The 19,203-nt window shown below is 43.1% G+C and overlaps 1 protein-coding gene across 1 annotated transcript in view; it reads right to left on the bottom strand.

Moving 5' to 3' along the window:
- The window catches only part of GHSR (growth hormone secretagogue receptor), a 36,749-nt gene extending 17,785 nt beyond the window's left edge, over positions 1-18,964 (bottom strand). Inside the window, exon 1 of the mRNA XM_077487968.1 lies at positions 17,706-18,964. Within this exon, the coding sequence (XP_077344094.1) occupies positions 17,706-18,525 (820 nt within the window). The 5' untranslated portion in view covers positions 18,526-18,964. The remainder of the gene's footprint in view (positions 1-17,705) is intronic.
- Between the last annotated feature and the right edge of the window lie 239 nt (positions 18,965-19,203).

The raw sequence follows: 19,203 nt of genomic DNA, 5'->3' as shown, positions 1-19,203 counted from the left end.
GATAACATTAATGCATTAATGCATCCAACACTTTTATGCAAACGCTAACAATATACAACTCGTATTTGCTCCTTTTTGTTCAATTAAATATACAAATAAAAGCATTTTGTTATATATGTCCATTAAATGTAAAAAAAAAAACTATTAATGGTGTCATAAATTCAGGGGTATCCTGTGAACACTTCCTGTGTTATATGCAGAGCAATTAGTTACTATCTTGTGGAGTTGATGAGAATGGGGGGGGGGGGGGGGGATGGGGCGGTGATTCAGTAATTTAACAACAGACATTTAGATTGAGCTAACATCAATTCTTGCAATTTCGGTTCAAATAAATAGACGTGTTATCATTCCACAAGAGAAAATTAGGCACTGAGTGCATTCCTGGCAGATCAACAGATATAACATGGGGAAACATGTATGTCTTTCAGAGATGTACTATATATGTTTTTTTACTCTGCCCTGACATACACTTTAATACTTTTTGAATTGTCTCTGTCACCACTGTGGGGTTTGTTTACATTTTATATACTCAGAGCTGCCGCTTTACTTCAGGTCCTGTAGATCACTGAAGTGATGGGCAGCTTCAAAGCAGAGCCTGTTACTGATACACAGTAATTTGAAAAATGTACATCCCATGGAAATTGTTGACTTTTATATTTTTATTAACGTTTTCAAGCAAGTACTCTATAAATTTTGCTTCCATGAAAGAGAACAAATAACATGTAGACAAAAGTAAACATCTCCTAAAAGTAGGGAAAGGGTTTGCATAGTTGTCAGCTGCAAATCTTGTTCTTATAAATGTGCACCCAATTATTAGTTCAGACATCGTGATACCTAAGGCCTCTTTCACACCGACATCCCGTTCAGGCCCGCCTGTCAGTTTTTTAGGCGGACCTGAACGGGTGCTCCATAGAGGTCTATGGAGCGTCGGATGTCAGCGGTGACATGTCCGCTGACATCCGACCCGCTCCGATCCGAAAAAGTGTAACGGAGGAAAAAGCTATTTTTCCATCCGTCTGCGGATCGGATCGGGTGACGACGGGCACTGCGGTCCGTTGTCATCCGATCTCCCATAGGGGAGAGCGGCGCTGTGACAGATCCGTCCCTGCGCAGTGTGCAGAGACGGACCTGTCCTCTTCCTGCTCAGCGGGGATCGGCGGAGTGATCCCCGCTGAGCAAACGGACATCCACGGGGCGGATCAGAACTGATCCGCCCCGTGTGAAAGGACCCTTAAGCACATTTCTTACAACCTTAACAAGATGTGAACCAAAACCTAACAAGGCCTAGCAAGCCTATACCTATGATAATAATTGTATAGGTACTCCTATCCTCAGAAAAATGCTATTAAGGCAACAATGAAAAATGAATATCCACTAGAATAGAGTGGGATTGAGTCCTACAGAAAAAATAGATATTAGCCCTTGTACACACGGTCGGACATTCCGACAACAAAATCCGTCTGATTTTTTCTCTCAAACTTTGTTGGTCGGACATTCCGATAGAAAAAGTCAGATGAAGCCCACACACGGTCGGATTATCCGACAACACGATCCGATCGGACATTTTCCGTCGGAATGTCCGACCGTGTGTACAGGGGCTTAGAGAAAGAGAAAAGAAAAAAAAGAGGGTATCCTGATAGCAGAAAAAATATTGGGGCCTGTCCACTCTCAGTTCTCAGGGGAAATGTACTTAATCCAGGGTTCCATTGTTTTATGGAATTCAGTAAGATTATTATAGAGGGTGCAGGTGAGTTTACTATTTACCATAATGCAGTTCAATTTATAGTTGACATAATCTACTGTATGTGCACCACAGTCATTTTCCATCAATGTGTTATTGCGATTCTTGCTGCCAAAAGCATATATAATATTATACATTTATGGTCATTTTGGAGTATCAGAGTCTAGTTCCCGAAACAACGCTATATCTGGGGCCCTAGCAAGATTGATGTCCAAAACTGAACATATGAGGTGAAAAAGTTTTATCCAAAACCTGGACAACCTAGGGCACTGCCAACACATGTGAAATATTATTCCCGGCTGTCTACAATGACAGAAACAGTTCAGAGATGCAGACAGATGCATCTTTGCTACCCTAGTTGGTACTAGTTACCAGCATACATTTTATAGTTAGATTCTATCAAAACGGTGTTAATGGAAATTTTGGACAAGTTTGTAATGTCCTGCCAATCCAACAAGTCCCAGGAAATCTGTAGATCTCGCTCCCACCGTTTCATGTAGAAGAGCTTACACTTGAGATAATTTAAAAGGAGATAAACAGTAGATACACATCTTTTGAACCAATCAAACAATGTCACTGTAGGAGAGCCTGGTAGCAGACAAAGTTTGCTTCGTATAAAAGATACAATCTAATTGTATCTAAATAGTTCAGAGAGGGAGCATATGTAAGGTGTCTTGAAAATAGGCTAGGAATTTTTGGATTATCCGAGACTTCTTTTAGCATCAAATGTTCAGCTCCAGGGTTAAATTTGGTGAGCAGGCCACTTCGGCATAAATTAGCAGTTGTTTGAAATTTACACCACTTGTAGATTATTTTTCTTACAGTGGAATGATTGATTTCAAATCATTTGGTGATCCATTTAAATCCCTTGCTAGACTCATAGGTATCCACAGCATCTCTGTGGGCCTTAGAGAGAGAGGTTTATTGATATTGGCATGATGACAACACAACTGTTAATGGAAAAAAGAACACCAGACCCTAAATGTTAGAAGTTTAAATAAAACAGGTTCTACCTGCGTGCTCCCCAATGACTTTTCAATCATTACTGTTTAATTTGAAATACAAGATTTTAATTCCATAGATTTGAAGTTGTGGTAAATATGCTTTTTCCATATGACAGATCTAAATTTATGTTAATTTAGATCATTAAACTAAATACACCATGACCATTTTATGTGAAAACCAAGTTCCTCAAAGGTGAGACTTTAATGGACCATGAACAGTGGAAATTGTAGTAAAATGTATTATAGCAAAAATATTAGTACAAAATACTAAAGATTATTCGATAAAAACAATGGTGGAGTAGACAACGAAAATGAAACAACTGGAAAAACCAAAGTCCACTGTCAAGGAGACAGGGGAAATCCAACGCATTTCAACTAATGAGGTAGAAGTCTTCTTCAGGAATAATGGGCTGAAGTTATCCAGAGGTGAAGAATAGATTGCATGCATCAGCCATAGAAGATCATAGCTCAAAGAGTGAGAAGGGGATGAAGCACCAAAACAACACAGTGAAGCCAAGACAGGATGGAGATGGAACGTGTCCAAGACTACCCCCGCGTCCGGATATGCCCTACCAAAAGGGGGCCAGAGAAGCGCTATATCTCAGAGGTTTGAGACTAATCACCAAGTCCAGAGATTGGTTCTACAGTGGGTGCTTGTCTGAAAAAAACCCGATCCAGATTAAAATGGGCATAGAGTTGATCCATGTCCACACCAGTAAAATGATCATAGATTGATGTAGTAAAAGAATGCTGATACGCAATTCTATAAGAATTGGCTGAACACAGACAGCCAGGCCTTCAGTATGTGGCTTGCACAGTGAGGCCCTATGTCTCCCAGGTGAAGCTGAAGTCTTAAAGTCCCACCTTTGAGGAGCTTGGTTTGCACACTACGAATTAGGAATGTAGACCTGAATCAGTTTTATCCATTCAGTTGGCAACAACTTTTATGACAATTTTATGTAACATTTGTTTATCTGGAATTTCTTTCTCTCAATTAACATTGACTATCGTGAACTTCCGGTTCCGGCGCCTCATGAGGAGGAGGTAAGCGGTTTCAGCTCCCGCCGCATACCCCCCTAAAAGACAGCTACAAAGCAGCCATCCACCTCGGGGACCCACCCGCCTCTCTGGGGAAGACTCTGTGCCCTTGATGGACCGATTTGTAGAGCGCTCCGGGCACCGATCGATGGCCACCGCGATGTCCGCGACGGCGGACGCGGCCGAATCCTCGGCCAATATGGCGCCGGATCGCAGCCTTACAGAGCCCTCGCAGACATACCCTCTGCTCCCAGGCACGGAAGCGATTCCTTCGGCCGACATCGCCCAAGCAGTGGTCGCTTTACTTACGCCCACGCTGACATCCTCTATTGGCTCAGCCATACAAAAGGCTATGGAGCAATACCACAGTGAATTGCAGGCCCAGGCGCAACGCCTTACACAGGCCGAAGAGCGGATCTCCATTATGGAGGATGACACCACTGCTCAGGCTGCAGCTCTTGCTCGCCTCACCCGTACTACCAGAGATCTGTGGATCAAATTGGACGATTTTGAGAACCACGCAAGGAGGAATAATTTGAGAATCGTGGGACTACCTGAGTCTGTCTCCACCGCACAACTGACGGATCTCTGCACGGTTGCTATCCCTGCTCAACTGGGCCTCCCTACTCCGTGCGTAGTGGAACGAGCGCACCGCCTAGGCCAGCCCTCAGACCAGCGCAACAAGCCCAGAGCGGTCATTGCCCGATACCTTAATTACGCGGACAAACATGCCATCCTGCAGAAGTTCCGTTCCCAGCGCACCCTAACTATTGACGGCGTCAACTTGCTACTGTTTGCTGACTACTCGGCTGAAGTTATGAGGTTGAGAAAAGCGTTTTCACCAATCTGTGCCACCCTCTTCAAGAACCATGTCAAGTTTACTCTGGCTTACCCGGCGGTTCTTCATGTTACTTCTCCCAATGGCACACGACGCACTTTCAACTCACCCTCTGAAGCGGAGCACTTTCTTAACTACCCCACAGAAATGGATACCACGAATGACCCCTCGGCGAAGATTCCCTCCTCTGGACCGGCGACTGATCCTCAGGCTCCCGCCGTTAACCAGCTGAGCCCTGCCAAACCACCGTACAAGCGCAGTCGCTCGACCACCCAGCATCCACGTGCTGAGCTCCGCTGAACTCGACCCTTCCTCCCTCCTCGTTCCTGACCTGGGTGTTGGTAATGTTAGGATGTACTCTACATTGCTGGTACTGTCTGCCACTGATCTCGTTGTGCGGTCCTTTATGGGATGCTGGCCAATGAGACTGTGCCTACACACTGTTGTTATGTTTGGCTTTTTTTTTTAATCTAATGCAGGGGCATTTACCCTTATTGTTAAACTGTTCATAATATGTTTTTGGTTTCCTGAGATAGCCCGCCTAGTTCACCTTCACGCTATAACGTACCATTTTCGGCACGACGATATCGTGCTGCCCTTTTAGGGCTCTAGGGTCTTCCCCCCCTCCCCTCTCTCACCTTTTCAGCCCTCCCCTCCCTCCCTCCCTCCCCTGGGACACTGATCTGTGTTCTCTCCCCTCTCTTACTCTCCCCCCTTGTCCTTTCCCCGCCCCGAGGAACATATTCAGCTTCTCCCAGGGGGTACAGGCACCTGCTGGGAGACTTGTACCTTAGATACATCCAATGTGGAAAAAGGTGAAGTGGGCTACGGCTACTATATGGTGTATACATCAAAACTGTTCTTTTCTGATACTTGCTGTTTGGTTCTGTCCTCTTTTCCCCCCTTTTCTGTTTCCTGCTCCCCCTTCTCCTTCCCCTCTCCCCCCCTCTTGTACATGGTCACCCTTAGAGGCTCTCCTATCTATGCGTACTCCCAGGTGCCTTTCAAGTGATCCCAGACTTGACTTAATGGCTTTGTTTCCATTTACTACCACCCCTACTGAACCCTATGGCTGACACCACCAGAGACCAATTTACTGTAGTATCGTGGAATGTTAAGGGCCTTCGGTCACCTACCAAACGCATGAAAGTTCTTCGTCACCTGAAGAGGCTTAGGGCTGATGTGGCGCTCCTACAGGAGACCCATTTAACCGCTGGAGATCTTCCACGCCTCCGCAAACTTTGGGTTGGCGAAGTTTATGGTTCCCCGGCTGAAGGCCGCAAGGCGGGTGTGGCTATTTTGCTCCACAAACGCCTACAATATACCACCCGCAACGTTCGTACTGACTCATGTGGTCGTATGATAATATATATGCTCCCAACTCCCCCGACTCCACATTTTTCCCAAGAACTAGGAGCTTGGATTTCCCAAGCGCCTGAGGCTCTCCACCTAGTCGGTGGAGACTTCAACTCTGTTATGTGCCCTTCTGAAGATAGATCATACCGCGATTCCCTTACACCCTACAGAACGTGAATTCACCTTTTTCTCACCCCCCCCACAAGTCATTCTCGCGTCTTGACTATGTCTTTGTGTCCCTGGCTCTCTTGCCGTTGTCAGGGGATCCAGACATCAAAGACATGGTAATCTCCGATCACTGCCCCATTACGATCAACCTACTAAATGTGAAACCTCCCTCATCTTCGCCCATATGGCGCTTCCCCTCCTATCTAGCTGATAGAGGACTTTAAACAGATGCTGCTTACTAGTTGGACCGACTATGTGGAAACGAATGGTGAACACATCTCCACTCCGAATCTCTTTTGGGAGGCTGGAAAAGCCTTCCTAAGAGGCAGAATCATAGCATATGTGACGCAATATAAGAAACACTCAAAACAACACTATGTGCAGGCCAGCGAAAGGCTACGTTCCATGCACCTCAATCTCCTCCGCAACCGCACGCAGGCCAACATTGCTGCTTGGCAGTTAGCCAAGCAGAACTTTGACCTTTGGGCGGAAAGGCAGGAGCAGATCGCCGTCTCCTTTTCGAACATGCGACTTCACAAATATGGCAATAAAGCGGGCAAGCTTTTGTCCCGGCTATGTGCAGGTTTCAAACGGCCCACCCATATCCATGCCCTGAAACACACCGATGGCTCCATTGTGACTACCCCCCAGACGATTAGCAAAATTCTGACCGACTATTACACATCCCTCTATGCGGAAGACCCCATAGACCATACAGTCGCTGACCGGCTACTTGCTAGGGTGAGCCTGCCACAACTGACTGGACCTCAGTTAGACGCTATCAATGCTCCCGTCACCCTGGATGAAATTAGGTTTACGATAAAATCGATGTCCCCTTCCAAAGCACCTGGCCCCGACGGATACTCAGCAGAATTCTATAAACTAACCCAAGACTTTATCCCCGCTACCCTATGCAAAGTATTCACCGCCCTCTGGGAAGGTGGGTCATACCCCCCTACGGGTTCACAGGCCCATATTAAGTTAATCACCAAAAATGGCAAAGACCCCTTACACCCAGGTTCGTATAGGCCCATTTCCCTTATAAATGTTGACGTTAAGATTCTGTCCAAAATTATAGCTTCACGCCTAGCCACCATTCTCCCCACTCTCCTGCACCAGGCCCAATCAGGATTCACTACTGGTAGATCTGCAACCTTGAACATTCACAAAGTACTACTGGCATTGGAAAGGGCGAAATTATGCCCAGATCAAGATTTAGCCATCATATCCATTGACGCCGAAAAGGCCTTTGATAATATTAGTTTTGCCTGGCTATTTAAAGTGTTACAAGCCTTTGGCTTTTCGGGCCCAGTTACACATTTCCTATGCCAGATGTACAGTGCCCCGACTGCCAGATTAGTTACTCCGGACTTTGTTTCGTCCACTATCCTTCTCACCAAAGGGACGAGACAAGGCTGTCCCTTGTCTCTCCTATTGTTCAATTTAGCGATCGAACCCTTATCCAGAATTCTAAATTCCCCAGACGGCATCAGCGGCATTACAATTGGGGACCAGACCTTACAGTCTGCCCTCTTTGCAGACGACATTCTACTTTTTTCGTCCAACCCACCAGCTGATTTTGACACACTGCGTGACCTATTTGCGTCGTATCGCCTGTGCTCGGGGTTCCGAATTAATTTTGATAAAAGTGAGGTTCTTTCCCTAAATCCACGCAAGGCCGTTGCTTGGCATTCATCCTCACCCTTCGCAAAGGCACAACACCATATTACTTACCTGGGAGTGCGCATCTGGGCCAACAAGAAACCTCGCATTGCCCTTCAGAAATTATGCCTTCCAAAACCAGACGGGGGTGCAGGCCTGCCCAATCTCCGTTTCTATAATCTCTCCTGCCTATTGAGACAGGGCCTTGATTGGATAGCGGGTAAATCTAGATATTCGAATCACAACTTTGAGAAGGCTTTGGTTCATCCCTACACGCTTCCTGCGGTTCTCCATTCCAATATTCACGCTCTACCTGACCATCTTAAGTCGAATATCCTCATCCGGGACACGGTGGTGGCATGGAGGGAGGTTCGGAGGCTCTTAGGATTACTCGCTAACATTTCCATCCATCTACCCATCCAAGGCAACCCTATGTTTCCACCCTCCACCATACATTCGGCCTTTGATCTCTGGAGGAAGCATGGTTTGCTCAAGGTGGCCTCCCTATACGAACCTGGACGTGGAACACTTAAATCCTTTCAAACCCTGTCTCGGGAATACTCGCTCCCTTCTTCCCATGTGTTTCACCACTACCAACTGTTGAGCTATCTGAAATCGATTGGAGGCTTGCGCCCGGACTGTCTACACAAGTTGCAACTGGATGCTATGCTCCAACAAGGTGACTACTCCATCTCTACCCTCTATTCCCACCTAATCATCTACCATGCAGACAAACACCACATTACCCCTTTTAAGCAGTGGGCCTCTATCTTCAATGATGCGAACTTACCGGAAAGAATCCTGAAAGGATACCAACTCGTTCACAAACTTGTCATCTTGGAGAAATGGCGGGAAACTCAATTTAAAATCACTCATAGAGCCTACTACCCCTTCCGCATGAACAACGTGGATCCCTCGCAGGCCAAATGTCCATGGTGCTCCTTGGATCGTCCCACTTTGCTTCATCATCTATGGGACTGCACATCAATATCAGCATTTTGGGACTCAGTACTGGATTATATCCTAAACACCTGTACCTAAGGACCCACTTACCTGCCTGTTTAGCTGTGATCCTCCACCTCTGTCGCAGACGTCTCCTCGACAGGCCACCCTTACCCACTGGTCCCATATATGCCTTTTGGCAGCTCGCAGAACTATTATGAACTGCTGGATTTCCACGACTCCACCGAGTCTACAAGGGGTGAAACAAACCCTGCTCTCCCTGTTCTATATAGAACAACTTGATGTTATTTCCTCCCATTTCAACTCTACTCCCCGCTTCTTCGTTAGATGGAGGAACTTTATCGAGCAGTCGTTCAACCCGGAGGAGATCACATCTCTTGTTTATCCCTTTCAGTATACTAGCTGGTACCTACGCTGCAATATCGGCAACACGCTGGGGAGACTCAAGATTGCGACCTCACAAGCCGGCTCCTCTCCATCAAAGTAATCTGTCCTCTTGCTGAACTAATTACCATCTTGTGTACTCGACCCTATCTCCGATGAACCGAGTGCTATCCAATCCTTTGCCTATCCCTCCATATCTCCATAATCTTCTTTGGACTAGTAGATATGCTCCTGCTAGACTTTCCCCCATGTCCTACATGTAGGGGGAATGTGTTTGTGTTTTTGCTCTTGTTTTTATTCCTATGTAGGGGTGTCACGCCTGCCGAGGGCTGTCTCTTTCACTGGCTTTCACCACCATAGCTCTGCGGGGGTTGTCGCCTCCCGGGGTACCATTCCCTACCCCTATATAAAAATAACAATGTAAGTGCTGCTGACAACTACGTTGCAAATGCCAACTCCAGAAACTAGGAGATAGTGGGCCAAGACTACATCACATTTGATGAGTAGGGGAAGCATCAGCTGTGGAGCTCCATGGGATGTTGGCACATGTGTCTTCTATGGCATCTATGTAAGCTTCCCTTCATTTTGATGATCCATTGTGGCAGTCCTGGGTTGTTGGACTGTAAACAATCCCAGGTGCATTACTCAGATTACAGCGAAGGCTCAAGATAATAAATGCCAGTTGTATAAATATTAGGCCTTGGAAGCAGAGCATGAACATTTTACAATTACTGCACAGTTAATTCTATTTGAAGGAGAACCTATACCCCATTTTGTTTCAACTGAACCTGTGTTTTGAGCATGAAGGGCAAATTAAAAAAAGGTTTACTTTCATGAAGGCCTGTGGTACTTATATTTACCCTACCTTCATTCCTCTGCTGCTGTGTTTGCTGACTGTGCCCCTGCTTGGAGCTTATACAAGATAAGGGTGCTGCATAGAATGCATTAAGGTGAAAAACCTTACGGCTTTAGAACCACTTTAAACACTATTCATTTGAAAGTGTGTAGCATTTTGGGAAGTGGAGGCTGTTAACATCTGTGTGCATTCTAGTGTGTAGTAAGGTGTAAGGAATGGCAAACACCTTAACAACTTCAGCCCCGGAGCATTTGGCTGGCCAAGGACCAGAGCGTTTTTTGCGATTTGGCACTGCGTCGCTGTAACTGACAATTGCTCGGTTGTGCGACGTGGCTCAAAAACAAAATTGCCATCCTTTTTTCCCCACAAATAGAGCTTTCTGTTGGTGGTATTTGATCACCTCGTCATTTTTTTTTTTTGCGCTATAAACAAAAAAGGAGCGTCAATTTTGAAAAAAATAAAGTTTTTTTAAAACTTTTTGCCATAATAACTATCCCCCGAAAAATATATAAAAAAACTTTTTTCCTCAGTTTAGGCTGATACGTATTCTTCTACATATTTTTGGTAAAAAAAATCACAATAAGCGTTTATTGATGGGTTTGCACAAAAGTTATAGTGTCTACAAAATAGGGGATAGTTTTATGGCATTTTTATTAATATATTTTTTTTTTACTAGTAATGGCGGCGATCATCGATTTTTATCATGACTGCGACATTACGGCGGACACATCTGACACTTTTGGCACTATTTTGGGACCATTCACATTTATACAGCGATCAATGCGATTAAAAATGCACTGATTACTGTGTAAATGTGACTTGCAGTGAAGGTGTTAACCAGGAGGGGGTGCTGCAGTGGTTAAGTGTGTCCTAGGAAGTGATTCTAACTGTGGGGGGGAGGGTCTGTGTGGGACACAACACTGATCACCTCCCAATTACAGAGAGCTGTGATCAGTGACAGTGTCACTAGACAGAATGGAGAAATGCTTGTGTACTTTAGCATTTCCCCGTTCTCCCTCTCCAGGAGACGACTGCGGGTATCCCACGGTCGGACTCACGGAGCTTGCGGTGGGCACGCGCGCACCTGCTATCCAAGCCTCACGAGATCATGTAAAATAACGTGATTTCGTGCAGCGGAGCCAACATGCCACAGTAAAACTGCAGCGGCTGGTCCGCAAGCGGTTAATAAATTAATAAGGATAGATAATTAATTCTAAATAATGCCTTTCACCTGGCAGTGGTGTAACAGTAGCCATAGCTGTCCTTGAAACTGCAATAGGGCCTGCAATAGGAGGGGGCCTCATTAGGGAGCCCAAACTCTAAAGTTTCCATTACAGAGGGGCAGAATTTAGACCTTAGGGTTGTTACCAATCACATATCACTCTCTGTGCACTAAGAAGCATTTGCTTAGCTGCCTTAAAGTTTAACTCCACTTTTGTTGAGAAAAAAACATTCCCTTCTGGGTGATCTGTGTACATTGCAAGGATTTTACCAAATGTTGTTTCAGATTCCTACCTTTTGTTATTCTGCAGAAATCACTGCTGAGTGAGTCTAAATGGGAGTGGTTTCATAATTATCAATCGGCTGCTGCAGAATCAGGGTTGAGGGAAAATTGCAGGGTCTCCATCTCTTTAGACGTTAATTCCTATTGGGAGTATCTTACCAAAAATGACATTTTTGTTGCAGGAGATGCCCAAAATCTGATTAGTATCTTAGTGTAGACTTCCGGGAAATTCAGTAAGCCAATCACACAAGCAGGAAATATTGTTTCTGGGGGGCGTTCTGTACAGAAGACCTCCAGGTAGCCATATTGCATTGCACTTTACAGAAAATTACAGAGCAGCAGATTGAAAAGGAGAGTCTGTTCGAAAGTCCATTCCTTTTGAGCGTGATGATGTAAGACTGGACTAAAAAAGGAAGTTCAATATCCAGTAGCCAATAGCTTCCCTTCCCTTGGTCCGTCGAATACAGCATACAGACGAACGGTTTTCCCCGGTAGGAATTGAGTCCGTTGGACAGATTTGAAACATGTTCTATTTCTGGGTCTGTCAGATTTATTTATTTTTTTAAATATCGAGTTATCCCACACACGATCAGAATGTCCGACAGACTGATCCCGTCGGACCTAGTCTGCTGGAAAGTCCGGTCTTGTGTACGCGGCATTAGAGTTCCCCCTTTGCTAAAACCTTAAAGGACAGCTAAGGTTCATTCTTCTATAAAAAGTTTAAAAAGGCTATCGTTTAAAAAAGCTTGTACTAGGGTTACAGTGTAAATGTGTGCAAGAACAGTATTCATTGTCATAGTATAAAATATCGTTATGGTTGTTATTATTACAATTGCCACTAAAACTATTCATTTTATCCAAAGCACTGGCCCCCCCCCAGTTGTCTGACTATGCTAACAGTTTTCCTGCCACCTTTTCTTGGTTAAGGCATACATATATTCAGGGCCCCCACAGCAAAGATGGCCAGCTCAGGAGGTAGCACACACGCACGTGTGCACTTCACTCAGTGATGTTGAGCCTGTGGTTTTACCAGGCTCAGTGAATAGAGAGTCTGCTATGGACACTCTATCCTTCATTACCCAATGTCAATTGTGCGTCATGTGCGGCACGACCCTGCATTTATGTTAGAATGGATGTAAATCCAATTCATGAAATTTGAGTTGGGCACATTTATCTGCAGTCTTTTCTTATCTCTCTCCAAAACACTGTGTCCCATAGCTGTCTCTTGCTCAGTAGCTCTGTTAGCAGTATGATAACTTCTCACACATTCTCCGAGAAGGGAGATAGAAGTGTGTGTCGGGGGAAGGTTGCTATAAAAAGATTAGCAGTCAACTTGCCGTCTAAGAGCACAGCTATGAGCATTTTTTTCTTCCTATGCCAATGTAGTGAGGGGGGTTTGTGCGCCTTTCCTCCAATCAATTGTTCCCAGTGTAATCCAAGCCTAATGCCATGTGCACACAATAGGATTTTATGACAACAAATGTTGTATGTGAGCTTGTTGTCGGAAGTCCAACCGTGTGCATGCTCCATAGAACATTTGAGGTCGGAATTTCCTCCAACAAATGTTTGAGAGCAGGTTCTCAAATTTTTTGACAAAAACCCTTTTGTCAGAAATTCCGAGCGTGTGTACACAATGCCGATGCACAAAAGTACACGCATGCTCGGAATCAAGCAGAAGAGCTGCACAGGCTATTGAACTTATTTTTTCTCGGCTCATCGTACGTGTTGTACGTAATCTCGTTCTTGACTTTTGCAATTTCCGACAACATTTGTGTGATCATGTGTATGCAAGACAAATTTGAGCCAACATCCTTCTGAAACAAATCCATGGTTTTGTTGTTGGAAAATCCTATTGTGTGTACAGGGCATAACAGTGCAGAGTGAGGGAGTGAAAATTCTTACCCAATGTAAGAATTCTAAAGAATATAGCAAGATGAAGACAGAAGATATACAGTACATGTAAAACTCATGTAGGGAGATTTGTTTCATCCCTGGGTATCATCATCATTTCACTGGGTATATGTGAGGGTTTACATCCACTTTAAGATCAACAAAATGTATTGTCACAGTTGACAATACCAACTGTTAGCAGTTATCCAGAGGGCCCCATCCATATTTTTGCGTATCTAAATTTCCCAATTTAGGAGTAGTAAAGCCTGCAATTACATATCATGAACTTTGTCTAATTGCTTCTAATCCAGCAAAAATTCTAAACATGGTTAACCCTGTTGGCGCTGCCTGGCTCTACAAAAGTAATTTTTCCAATCAATTTTTTTTTAAAGGAAGCAGGTAAAAAATTGGCAGCTGAACAGTAACTGCATCTTAATAGATGCATTCACTATTCTGTTATGCTCACCAGCCATGGTTCTTGTAGCTTCTTAAATACAATAGCTGGCAGGGAAAATCATTCATCCATGCTCTTTATCGTGGATGGAGGAATCTATTTGATTCTATACCAGGCATATGCAATTAGCGGACCTCCAGCTGTTGCAGAACTACAAATCCCATGAGGCAGAGCAAGACTCAAGCATGACACCCAGAGGCAGAGGCATGATGGGACTTGTAGTTTTGCAACAGTTGGAGGTCCGCTAATTGCATATCCCTGTTCTATACCATAGGCTAAATGAAAGAAATCTATACACGTTCGACTAGCCTAAGACCTAACTAGTCAGAAATCATCTTTTGCTGCTTTAACTACAGTAATGTAATGTAATGTAAAGTTGTGTTTTCCATGACTATGGGCTTTACACATCCCTCACACCAGGGCGCTTTTCACGCTAAAAATAGCGTCTTTAAAGCACCTGAAAAGTGCAATAAAATCGAAGTGTTCAAAGTGAGCAGCCTGCTAATACCTTGTATTATGAAAATAAGGCTAGCAATGTATGGCTCAATTTCTTCTGTTCAGCCCCACCACCTGAAAGAGAGAAATCGGTTGATTCCCATATGTGCACTAAACAGCGTTAATGGAGGAATCTGCACCTGACGGCTATTGTGTTCAGACATCTGCAGCACCCTAATGCTTAACAGTGACTACATCTGATAGGGTACAGTAACAGTTTGAACATCAGTTTTCTACTCGGTTGTACTTTTCTTTTACTTTCAATTTACCCCTAAAGTTTTTTTTCTCATGGGCTATGTTTTGGGGGGTTACAATGTCAGAACAACATGATCACAGGGTGCTTCATTCCCTATTATGGCGTATTATGTGTCTTTTTTTTATACATGTGTTTACCCTTTGTTATTCTGGGATGGATACATATATATGCACCTGCCATTTGTGACCCGCGATAACTGTTTAATAAAGCTTTATTCTTTAAAAAAACTATTTTCCACTTGGTTGACTTTTAAAAGTGCTTTTCATGCCGGATGGTGCTTTCAGGGCCACCCAAAGCTTGAATTTTGGCAGATTTACTGGGAATCAGGCAACATTCTAGCTGTCTATAGCTAGCTTAACTGTATCTTCCTTAATACAGATGGTTATTTTTGGGTTATTCACATAAAATTGCTTATTTATGTATAATGAGCAGGATTCTGATGTGGAAATCTTGAGCTAGGAATGCTTAATAATAAGGAACGCAAATCCCTGTACAGTATATGTCCTCTTGTACACCAATAAAGGGAGCACAATTACATATTAAAACGTTGTGCTTTTTAACAAATCTATCCTATATAGAGTATGTTTACAGTGCTTCAGAGCAGATAGATGCAATGTAGAAATGATCTTTATGTTTTAACCTTATAATGCCCTTGCAGAGTATTCAACAATTGAAAATGTGAATCTTTGCTTCTTCCTGTCCCCAGCATAGAGGAGTATACAGTATCACGCAGCTCTGTTCTTGGACTGTAGAGATAATTATTTCAAATAGGTGCTTACACAGTTATGTATTACTCTGACTGATGGCTGATAGACACCGTGAAGCTGTTCATTATCTAATTAGTGTGTCTAAACACTCCTTTCTTAATAGTCATTCATGCCATCATTACTTATTAGAAATGATTTGCTGGTACTAGCTATTCTTGTTGCTGGAGCTGCTGTAATGTACTTAAATGGAGAAGGCTGCATGTTTTCTTGAGTGTTTTGTATACAGTAACCGAGTACTGCACACTTTCATATGAAAGCATCATTTATAAACCAGCACTCTGCCAGCTCAACACATACAAACTAAGGATGGCCATATATTGTTTGAATGTCAACCATATGGCTAACCTTACTTTTAAAGGGAAAACGTCATGAAAGAATCATGGACACTGTCATGGTTGGAAATACTAGTTGCCTTTCTTTTGTGTTGACCAGTTTGACTGATTTGAGGTCAATAACGTGAAGGTATTCGATTACAAAGACTGCCAGACATTACGATATTCATAAGGTGGTCATAAATAGAGGCTGGTATGTGGACAGATTATAAGGCTGATTTATTATAATTAGAGAAAAGAGAACAAGTGAGTTATTTCCAGCAGCAGCCAGTCAGAAATGCAGCTGATTACATAGCTACATAGTTGGTAAGTTTGAATAAAGCCACCAGTCAATCCAGTTCAACCTGTGTGTGTGTGTGTGTGTGTTAAAAAAAAAAAATCATATCTGTGTATATTTTGTTCATTAAGATGCCTATCTAAGAGTTTTTTGCAACTATCAATACTTTCCACTGACACCACCGATTGTGGAAGACATCCTTACTGCCCTAACAGTGGAAAACCCCCTACGCAGTTTAAGATTAAACCACTTCTCCTCCAATTTCATTGAGTGACCATACAGTATGTCTTCTTATACTCCTGGAGACTGAATAGTTTATTTCCAAGCTAGGCTCGCCATTGAGGTATTTGTATATCACTATCATATCTCCTCCCAAGCATCTGTTCTCCAGGGAGAATAAGTGTAATGATCAGAACTGGACAGGATACTCCAGATTTGGCCGAACTAGAGTTTTATAAAGTGGCAGGACTATAGTGTTATCTCTGGAGTAAATCCCCTTTTAAATGTATGCTAATATTCTGCTAACTTTGCTTCTAGTGAGTAGCTTGCGTTAATATTCTTAGCCCCCCATTACTTCACTAAAATAACTATTTTCATGAATTAACCCCTAAGTATGTCCTGTGTAATAAGATCAAAGCTTACTGGATGGTAGTGAACCCAATTACTTGTTACCGTGGCACCCCCTGAAAAACATTTAGTTATTAGTTTTCTGCATATTACCTATTTAATCCCATCACATTCTTATATGAGATGATCATTAAACAGGCACAGTATATGCTCACGCATACAATCCATGTAAGAGAAGGGCAATTATTGCTATTTGTATAATTTAAAAATATAAAATGCACCTCCTGTGTCAATGAAAGTACAAGTATAAACAACCACCACTAATAATAATAATTATAATAATAATATTACATATCTAATCATAAAAAAGACGTGTCTGCTTGATATACAGATGCAGTCTATGATTAGTATTTCTCCTATTTTTTTAAAGATGTCATTACTAATGTTTAGGGGGAAAGAATCTTATGCAAATTATTTTATATTTAGGATAAGGCAATTTAAAATGCATTTTATATTTGTATTGAGGATATTATTTATTTATTATTTATCGATTTATTTAATAAAAAGTGGAAACTGTAATGCCAGTAGCAATAATTCACAGCACCACAGAACTGTTACATAGTTACATTGCCATCTCTTAGATCTTGTCTTGTCTTGTCATCATCAATCTGCACTACTTTTTTACATTCTCTTCTGATGCGGTTACTTTATACAAAGGTATCAAGGGCAATGATGTGCTCTAACCCATGCAATCAAGTTTTAAAGTCCAGTATTTTTGGACAGTTTGAAGTTGTGCTATGATTTGCATGAATGCCTGTAATTACTTGCCTTACTTGTTTAGCTGAGTACCGTTTGTTCATATTTTATTAACTTTAATATACATTGAAATACACAGTGGGCCTAAGAGGAAGGAAAATTGTTCTTGTTGCCCATGGCAACCAAAACAGATCTTTGCCTCTATTGTTTAAGGTTCTCTGAAAAAAAATACACTTGGAATCTGATTGGTTGCCATGGGTAACAAGAACAGTTTTTTTTCTTTCTCCTGTCTTTGTGAATCTGCAGCAGGATGTTTTGCATAGAGCCGTAATTTCAGAGCATGTTAAAATTAACAGGCAGTCCAAGAAATAAAATAACTAGCACTCAATTCACTTACCTAGCATTTTTACAGTCTGTCTGTTATTCTTGTCCCTGTGGGAGGCACATGGTCCTATAGTGTCCCGCTTCCTCCTCCACAGTTTTCTTCCAATAAGACTGTAGAGAACAGTGAGGCAGAAGACTGGTAGGAAGAAGAAGACACTGGATGTCCAGACCATGATAGTAAGTAGACCAGACTTCACAGCATACTCTGTAGCTTTACATTCATTTGTCTCAAAGGGATTTGTACCATTCTCATGTTCAACCCCAACCAAGACAAAGATGGGTCCAGCACTGACAAAAGACACTGCCCACAGCACAAAGATGACCAGCCTTACTCTGCCCTTGGTGATGACCACCTTGGCCTTCAGAGGAAAACAGATGGCAAAATATCTCTCTACACTAAGGGCAGTGATATTGAGGATTGTGGAGTAAGTGCAACTTTCACTAATAAACTGGAAGAGCTTACACAAGAGGCTCCCAAAATTCCAGGGTCGGTACTGCCATAGTCTGTACAGGTCAAGTGGCATGCACACAAAGATGAGCAGGTCTGAAAAAGCCATACTAGACAGATAGAGATTGGTTGTAGTCCTCATATCTTTGTACTTGTATACCACCAACATAGTCATGATGTTCCCAAATATCCCGATGATGAACAGGAATACACAGGTAACAGTTATCCCTGTGAGGACTGGCACTGGGAATAGATACCCTGGATCTTCGGGCCAGGAGTGGTTGTAGTAGTAATAATCCATTGTTCTGTTCTCTGGGGTGTAAGTCTTATTGGGTGTGGACCATACCTGGCTGTGTATATGATATTGAGACAGTCTTGCCTCCATAGCTGTCAATGATATTGACACATCTCTGGCATGTCTTCATTTCTACTGTACTGGTGTACAAACTTCAAGTAAAGCTGTAGAAACAAGTATGAGCAAAGTGCAAGCTTGCAGTGGCAACAGGTCCACAGCACATTTTCCTCACAGATGTAAAACTCCATTTCATAAATCCATGTTGTCTATGACTGTATGTTGCCCCCAGTATTAAGTCCATGTCCACATTTAAATTTGAGGCAGATTTTGGGTACCAAATGAGTACTTGAAGTTGAGGCATCCACTTGATTGAAAGTCTGCAGCAAGGGGTAGTATTCCTGTGACATGCTTCAGATAAGGATGGTTACTATGAATAGTACTGGTACTCCCACACCAGTGAGTCCCAGGCAGGACAGCTAAGTGTCTGTGGACAGTTCACATCCTTGCAGAGTGCACTGTGTCTCCAGAGCTTGCCTGGTGGAGGGAAGCTGATGAAAGGGGTTTAGCAGCACGCCCATTCTTCCTCCCCTGCTCTATATCTCATTCTGATTCTTGCTGTCAGAATACAGGGATCCACAGACACACACAGCCTGTTCACATGCCATGCAAAGTCTATGAGACAGCGAACACTGAGCATTTTGATGTTGTTCAATTTATTGCAGATGTTATCAAATCAGAAGGAAATAGTAAAACAGAGACCTGTCTCAG

The sequence above is a fragment of the Lithobates pipiens genome, unplaced genomic scaffold (genome assembly GCF_037356315.1).
Source record: "Lithobates pipiens isolate NorthernLeopardFrog02 unplaced genomic scaffold, aLitPip1_a1.2 Scaffold_18, whole genome shotgun sequence".
NCBI classification, from domain to species: domain Eukaryota; kingdom Metazoa; phylum Chordata; class Amphibia; order Anura; family Ranidae; genus Lithobates; species Lithobates pipiens.
The sequence above is the reverse complement of the archived record's forward strand: the minus strand, read 5'-3'. Positions and strand labels throughout refer to the sequence as shown.